Below are 8,527 nucleotides of genomic sequence, written 5' to 3' on the forward strand. Positions count from 1 at the left end.
CCTACAGCCAGTACGGAAACTTAATCCCCGATGAGAGCGATTCTGACCCGCAGTAACCTCCTCGTGGATCCGACATATGTCCCAGAGTTACACTTAGGGCAAAGTATACTTATAGACCACGTTGGAGGTCAAGAGAGGGTCCAATCGATCTTTATATCTGAAAAAGGAACCGATTGTTAGCGGGTTTATTGGAATTAATTTTAGATTAATGGCACCATAATGTTTATGAATAATTTGTGCAAACTTTTTCCGAAAGGAGTCATCATGTAAGAACGGGAATTTGGCATAAAAAGCTAATTTTGGTACTGTACATGGTTTTGGCGACATTAGCGAATTGTTTGTTAAGAAACAAACGGAGCTTTTTATAAAACAAAGTCTGTGGGAAGCAATTATCCCTAAAATATCCAGAAGGAAACTAATTTCTTGGTGGAAGGATTGCCAGTTCGATGTAATAAAAAAATGCCCTGTGGAGGAGAGTAAAAATAGAGTTTAGTTTAAAATCATAAAAACAAGAACTATAGTAATTGGATCCTAGACCAGTAAAAGTTTTCTTTCTAAAAAACAGATGTACTAAAAGAGCCATTATCCCTAGTGACAAGAACGTCTAAGAAAGGTAATTGATCGTTCACCTCTTTTCCACGGTAAAATTAATGTTACTATGTTTAGTATTAACATATGCTAAAAAGGAGTCAATATCACAGTCATTTTTAAATAAGGCGCAAGGTGTCATCAATATACCTACCATAAAAGAGTGGGTGGAACCTGAGTGGGCAGTCAGTCTAACATGCGTTCTTCCAGCGAGCACATGAAGATGTTGGCAAAAGTGTACCCAAGGGAGAGCCCAAATTCCCGTTCTTACATGATGACTCCTTTCGGAAAAAGTTTGCACAAATTATTCATAAACATTATGGTGCCATTAATCTAAAATTAATTCCAATCCCAAACCCGCTAACATCGGTTCCTTTTTCAGATATAAAGATCGATTGGACCCTCTCTTGACCTCCAACGTGGTCTATAGTTATACTTGCCCTAAGTGTAACTCTGGGACATATGTCGGATCCACGAGGAGGTTACTGCGGGTCAGAATCGACTCTCATCGGGGATTAAGTTTCCGTACTGGCTGTAGGCTCTCCAATCCCGAACACTCTAATATAAGAAACCATTCGAAAAAATTGTAAAATATATATAGAAAGAAGTCATCCAAGTCATAGGCCAGCGAACATGCATATGAACTGCCTATCCTGGAGTCATTATTTATTAAACAACTGGTTCCCCAGTTAAATACCCAGACCTCCTCCACACAACTGTACCTGAGCTAACTTTTATTTGTTCTGTCATTCTGTCTCTTGCCTTCTCGGCACAAGGTTGGTTAGCGGTCTTTGGTCTTTTTATTTTTATATTTTTTTTGTTTTTCGTTTCTGTATGTTTTTTAATTGTGTTGTAATTTACAAATGTTGAATTTTAGAGTAATTTTTAAAGTAATTTTTTTAAGTAATTTTAAATTAATTTTATTATTGTTTAACAGATTCCCTGATGATGTAATAATGGTATTACGAAACGTAGGAAATAAAGAATTGTAATGAATTGCAACGTTTCTAATAGTCCACCTTCACGCTGATATATATATACATACATACATATATATATATATATATATATATATATATATATATATATATATATATAGTGTGTGTGTGTGTGTGTGTGTGTGTATAACATTTCCTGAAGTTGCTGATACCAGAAATTTACAAATGTCTTTCAAAGTAGAACGAAGGTAAATCGCCCCCATAAAATCTCTGTATGTACGGACTAAACTATACAAAGCGTAGTATGCTATTAAACCAAACCATGGATTGCTAACATGAATTTTATGAGCTTCTATTAATACTTAGTTTTACGCTGCTTCATAAATCAATTTCATAAGACTCGAGTATCTCCACTTAGAAATAAGACAATATTTTAGTTTAGTTTTCTGTAGAAGAACAATATTGTGCCTGCTTTTGTTTGACCGTTCGCACTTTTCCTGTTCGCCCTCAGATCTTAAAAACTACTTAGGCCAGAGGGCAGCAAATTGGTATGTTGATCATCCACCCTCCAACCATCAAACATACCAAATTACAGCACTGTAGCCTCAGTACTTTTTTTTTAAAAGTTTAAAGTTAGCCATGATTGTGCTTCTGGTTACAATATAGGATAGGCTGTGGTTAAAGTTTCATGGGTCTCGGCTCATGCAGCATTATACCGAGACCACCGAAAGATGTATCTAATTTCGGTGGCTTTTGATTATACGCTGTAGTGGCTGTATAGAAAACTCGATTGAGTGATGTAGATCCGAAGAGAGTTAACTTGCTGATTTCCTCTTAACTAATAGTAAAGTGATGCTTGTCCCTCAACAGCAACCGTATACTATATTGTTGCTATTTTTATTCAACAGCAATTATAATTCAAACTGTTTTTTTCTCCTACGTAAAGTCTTCTTTTGCTTCGTAATGAGCAATAGTTTGTGAACATGCATCACTTCCATTAAGGCAATTGTTGGTTTAGTGACCAGTATATAACTAGTGAGTTTTCATATATTTTGTCCACCACATGATACAGAAATGTGTGCATATAATTCTTTGATTCCCAAGGGGCTAGAACTAAACACGACGTCCCAAGGAGCTTCCGCCATGTTTATAGTACTAGTACCTCGGAGTAGGTGACGCGTAGATAACAAGCCAAAGTAGGCACCCAACAGCTATAGACCGATGATAATTACTACACGCCCTCTTCCTTTACTCGAGAACCATAGGCTTTACCTGGCTGAGAATGCGAGCGTAACTGAAATAGCTAATAAGGAATACAAGAGTCAAGAGAGGAAAAAATGCCCAACAGATGCGATTCAGTCTAACAGCGGCCGCGTTCCATTCGCCAGGTCGTTTGGGCATTGGAAGGCTGATGACGCCCTTGACGAAATGACAACAACCCCTCGATGTCATGGCTCGTGGTTCCAGGGTCACCTCCTCCAGACTCTTATCTTCTTGCTTGGCCATTTCCTGCGGAGATAAGCCAAAGTACTACTCGTTAACTTGTGACTTACCAATGTTTGTTTTCAAATGTTCATTTTTTTTTTCACCTGAACCACTAAGATTTCATTATCATTTTTTTTAAATAGTTCAAAGGAACATATGTGAAAATGTATACAGAAATTCTTGACATGTTTCTCCCACCTCCCATTCAAATATCTCTTCATTCCCTTTCTTCTTTATGAGTCTACAAGTTCAGGAGATCTAAGCATATATCCCAGAACTGCAGGATGTAAGCGCTAAAGCATAGCCGACCCTGGGATTCTGGGTATTCAAATTGAGTTTTCAAACATTGAGACAGACAAGAGTAGAACAGCATTTTCAACATTATAATTAGATTTTGTAACCAAGATGTAATGTAATCTTTTGGGTTCCTCTAGGTAGCGTCCATGTACAGTAAGTTCCAGAAGTGAAGCGACAAATTTCAGAATTTCTTTAGAAACTCGTGGGGTTGCCAGTCAGTATATTTTACTCCAATTATTGTCATCCTCTTTATCTAATAATACGTATCAGTGAGTAACTGTAGAAGCACAGAAAGTATTTCCCCAGTGAATGATCAATGTTTGTTCAATAATTGTTTATTACAAATAAAAAGAATAAATAAAAATAATTTCCCCATAGAAACATCTGTGACTCTCAATGTGTGATATCAAGTGGTTACCAATGAGTGGCAAGCAGGAACCGAGTGCATAAGCATTGGCCTAATATGATTTGCAAATTACTTTCTACTTTTATAGCGTTATATCGAAAGTTATTATGATTTCTTTTGATAAAACACAAAGAAGTTTAGTATCTGATTAAATGAAATATAAATAAGACACAAGTGGTGTAAAAAAAAAAAAAAATAAACGAAATCCAAGTTATATGGCGTTTAGCATTGGCTACGTGGTTAGGCCTATTCAAGAATCAAGGAATATATTTTCCAACGTAGTTAAGTTAATAATTTCATCGAATTCCTCAATTGTGCAAATCTTTGCTTGTGGAATTGCGTTCAGGGTCGCATCAAACAATTATTTTCGTAGGTTTCCACCCTATTTTCAGTGCATAAGTGAGACTATTTTTGTCCATACGTTCCGGAGTGTGAATATGCTTGGCGAGCATTATTTTAATTCGAGTATCTCCTGTTATGCTCTCTCTCTCTCTCTCTCTCTCTCTCTCTCTCTCTCTCTCTCTGTCAGGACCTTTTTGTCTAGTCAGGAATAACCAGAGGTCTGTTTTAAGAATCAAGCACTAGGCCTATTGGTCATGCTCGGGTGCTTCTGTATATATACATATATACATATATATATATATAAATATAAATATATATATATATATATATATATATATATATATATATATATATATATATATAATTTTATAATTTTATATATATATATATATATATATATATATCACTATATATATATATATATATACATATATATATATATATATATATATATATATATATATATATATATATATATATATATATATATTTATCCGCAAAAAAATCATAAATTTATGTCATAAAATAATGCTTGACTGGATCGAACTGATTACTGGTTGTCAGTGGAAATATGAATTTGGGTGATATCACTCCCTTTATTGATACGCACTTATGCACATTGTCTTAAATTTCATGGCTGGAATGATTAGAAGATTTGAGGTAAAAGGTTGAAGTGAAAAAGGTGGAGTTAGGATTGGTATAGGTAGAGGTAATGGGTGAGGCTGGGTGTCGGGATCTATCGTCTCCCTACTTAACCAGGTGGTGATTTTAGGGTGTTCTGGTTTGCTTGCAACCGTCTTGCTTATTTTTTATTTAGCGAGTCTGTTTCCTAGGTGCAAGGACAGTCCTGGTGTCGGTCCTAATGGTTCTACTTTTCCCTAAATAACAGACAGTGGCCCTGCATTGTAAGCCTTGCTATGCCCGGAACTAGGCCTAGTTACCTGAAGGTAGCAGCAGCAGTTAGAGCCTCTCTCGAAGATGGTATTTTATGCTCGGTCCTAGTAGATAAAATCAGAACTACCAACCACACCCAACTTCTCTATTGAATCTAGGTGCATTCATGGTTGATTATGTTTAATGTCGCAGAGATTTTCCCTTTACATTCTATTGATACTTGCATGGTTTTATGCAACTTCGCTAAAATAATTGATAATACACTATGGTATTAAATATTTGTTTCCACATTGTTCGAAATATACATTGATAATGTTGGTAATCCTGTGTTGAACGAGAATTCCAAATTGTTTCGTATCTATAGTTTGAAGTAATTACTATACTTTAAAATAATAACTATTACCATAATTTTTTCTTATAATTGTTCTAAATATTATAGATTTGATATTTGTGCATCATATGTTAGCTTTATTTTGCTTGATAGAACTTTCACTGTAGAAAAAAAAAAATTTTCAGCTACGAGTTGTAGTTGCCAGTTAGTGAATTTCGAACGAAATCCTCTGAAATTTGTCGCTTCAGTTTTGGAACTTGCTGTACCAATCCTGTTTACTTTTGTATAATGCATGTAAGGCTAGGTCTCGATGAAAAGCTGGTGTCTTATGCAATTAATGATACTCTTCTCATCTGATGTCCATTAGACACGCAGATACCGATGCATAGAGAGAAAGACCTCGAGTGCCTTACAGTATTTCACCACATTCTTGCAAAGCCAGCAACATAGCATAAAGGTGAAAGTTATACAGTGCATGTTTATCACAGAATTTGTCATTTGGGATACAACTCATCACTAAAGTGTGAGTTACGATCACTCTTTCAAATTAGCACGACAGGTCCAGCTTGGCTTATGAACCAGCACGCATCTTTCCAGGTTATGTCTAATCACTGAGCGAGGGAGGGACTTGGGCCTAGTGCTTGATCGTGCATAATTTCCCCCTCATTTCTTACCAGGCATTTATTGATGAGAAGTAGAGCAGTCATCAGGAGGAAGAAATACACGATGCAGAACATGAACCAGATGTCAATCATTTTGATGTAAGCTGTCTGCGGGATAGAAGAACTTGTCTGGAAGGAGAGAGTAGAATCAGAATGTTAAAAACACTGTGCTGAATATTCATGTGCTGCCTATGGGTAATTTCACTAATACAAATTCATCCTTTTTTTTCTTAATATGACACTTCTGATATATGTTATTAGTTCGTTTTTTATATACTTTTAAGAACCTGAGCCCAACCAAATCAAAAGTATTAACCACTAGAGTAAAAACTTATTTCCCCCGTTATTCAGGCGTCTAGACCAAGATATATTCACCTACTAATAATTGGGATCTGGGATAACATATCACCATCTAGACGGAAATCTAACGTTAACTTCTTTCATGCACGAATATCCTGAAGTTATAATCAACACCTGTTGCTTTCCTAATTGCTAGTACTCCAAACTTGAAGACATAGTAGTTATACTGTCTACAGGTGCATCCTCACGGTCGAACAATGTTCGACGGACAAACATTGTTACCAATCAACAATTGTCTGCCGGTCTTTGCTTGTGAGCAGAGTAAAATCAGTTGTATACAACCTCATCAGGTGCCACTGTTTGTTGCCAGATCTACTTCCATCGTTTCAACGCTTATGACGTCACCCTGCTTCGCCTATGATATGGTAACAATGTTTGTCCGTCGGACATTGTTCGACCGTGTGGACGCAATTTAGAAGGCATCTCTCTCTCTCTCGCTCTCTCTCTCTCTCTCTCTCTCTCTCTCTACCTGCATGAAGAAGGCCGCCTCGACGAGAAGGCCCGTGAGGCTGACGATGAACCGATCGCTGAAGTCGTTCACAGGGAAGAAGAAGGTCATGTAGCCAATCACCGCCACGACGAAGGTGGGAAGGTAGGTGGACGACAGGAAGTAATTGGACAGGTTGGAGAAGGTCAGGCGGATGGTGATGCAGCTGGTGCTCTCAGGCTCATCCCCCTTTTCCTGGGAATGAAAGGGAAGTTTTTTATTTTTTTTTTTTTGGGGGGGTGGGTGGTGGGGGGGGGTGGGGGGGGGTGGTGGGAGAAGCAATGATAAGCCTACTTCACGACACGGAGGAGGTTACCTTACTCGGCGGTCATTGGAACAAAGAAAATTGTAAATCATTTACGAGAATGTAGCGGCTGAATTTCAACCTATTTGCGTCGTGATTTTCTTCTCTTCTAAAGGTTTGTTATTGGAAGGGAAGAATACAGAATTTCGGCCTAAAACTAAGCGATGGGGACCTGCGAGGTCATTCAGCACTGAAACGGAAACTGCCAGTAAGAAGGTTTGAAAGGTGTAAACAGGAGGATGCTTCTCAGTTGCACTATGAAACACTTGTTAGAGAGGCTGGGAAGTCATATGGAAAATAGACAATGTGACTGAGGTACAATAAAAAGTGCCTTAAGTAATGCTTACAGAGCACCACGTGAGGTGCATTTATTAGGGCTTGTGCCTTGTATGATAAGGCGCCCTATGAGGTAATGTTAGACTAGCGAATAATCTATACGCTAAGTCGGTTGGTATTGCACTTCCATCTTCAATGGAGTGTCTGGGGTTTTTGTAGATCACTTACGAAGTCGGTATTATCTTACGACGATGTGTTGAACTCATGGTTCGGTGAGGTTCTTGTAGAAAACACAAGGTATAAAAAGAAAATAGTATATCTTCTGAAGTTTTACATGATGAAGATCAGGTATGATCGTACAAGTCTTCTATGACGATAGCTTGATCGCTTCTGCTGCCAATGATGATGGCTAATCCTATTCCTCTACATGATAAAGCTTAGGTAAAGAGTACAGGTCTTCTAATGACGATAGCTAACTCTGTTCTGCTTGTCTACCATCTCTGTTACAAGTTATGAAGGAACAGACAGTAGTTCGAACATATGAACATACTATCAGATGACATAGTTTCATACGAACACACAATCGAATGAGACACGCTACAGATCACGTAGGCCGTTTGAATAATAGGTCGGGGTAGTTGTCTCAAGCAGGGAGCTTGGACTAAGGTTTATAAACAATTGAATGACTACAGGTGACGGCATGTTATCTTAGCTTACATACTTATTGTATACGTCATCTTTAGCGTCTCTAGTCTGATCACATTCCTGCAAGCAATCTGGTTGACCTCTTTAGTTTTAGACTTTTATATATATGGACTAACATTCCATATTTTTATTATGTAAACACTTACATTAGCTCGGTCAGCTACAAACCAACTACTGAATATTACTCAAACTTGACTTGCATTTGACTTATAGGAGTGTGATACAGACACTATGTGAATATATATATATAAGTAAATAAAAATTCATGGTGTACATGAATTGATTCAAGTAATAAAATATAAAACAATGATATTGGTAAATAATAGTGATCACATGATATATAATGATACAGTTTTTCACTTCATCTCTTTAAGATACTTATGCTACAGAAAATACTAATGTACTCTGATAATTGCATAGAATGAAGATTAACATGATAAAAAATCATATTT

The 8,527-nt window shown here is 37.0% G+C and overlaps 1 protein-coding gene across 1 annotated transcript; it reads right to left on the reverse strand.

The window, feature by feature from the left end:
- Nucleotides 1–1,747: 1,747 nt before the first annotated feature.
- LOC135202001 (glycine receptor subunit alpha-2-like) lies at nt 1,748–6,979 on the reverse strand. The gene is made up of 3 exons (XM_064231274.1): nt 6,773–6,979; nt 5,956–6,072; nt 1,748–3,035 (listed from the first exon to the last, which is right to left on the reverse strand). Exons 1-3 carry the CDS (start codon nt 6,860–6,862, stop codon nt 2,775–2,777), a joined length of 468 nt encoding a protein of 155 aa, XP_064087344.1. The 5' UTR covers nt 6,863–6,979; the 3' UTR covers nt 1,748–2,774.
- Between the last annotated feature and the right edge of the window lie 1,548 nt (nt 6,980–8,527).

Source organism: Macrobrachium nipponense, chromosome 30 (genome assembly GCF_015104395.2).
Source record: "Macrobrachium nipponense isolate FS-2020 chromosome 30, ASM1510439v2, whole genome shotgun sequence".
NCBI classification, from domain to species: Eukaryota; Metazoa; Arthropoda; class Malacostraca; order Decapoda; family Palaemonidae; genus Macrobrachium; species Macrobrachium nipponense.

What these genes read in the sequence shown, in the direction of transcription:
- LOC135202001 (XM_064231274.1), bottom strand. Translation starts at nt 6,862, where the DNA reads ATGACCTTCTTCTTCCCTGTGAACGACTTCAGCGATCGGTTCATCGTC. An exon ending in AGGCGGCCTTCTTCATGCAG is followed by an intron (nt 6,073 to 6,772) that starts GTAGAGAGAGAG and finishes CTCTCCTTCCAG; the next exon opens with ACAAGTTCTTCTATCCCGCA. An exon ending in TTCTCATCAATAAATGCCTG is followed by an intron (nt 3,036 to 5,955) that starts GTAAGAAATGAG and finishes TTATCTCCGCAG; the next exon opens with GAAATGGCCAAGCAAGAAGA.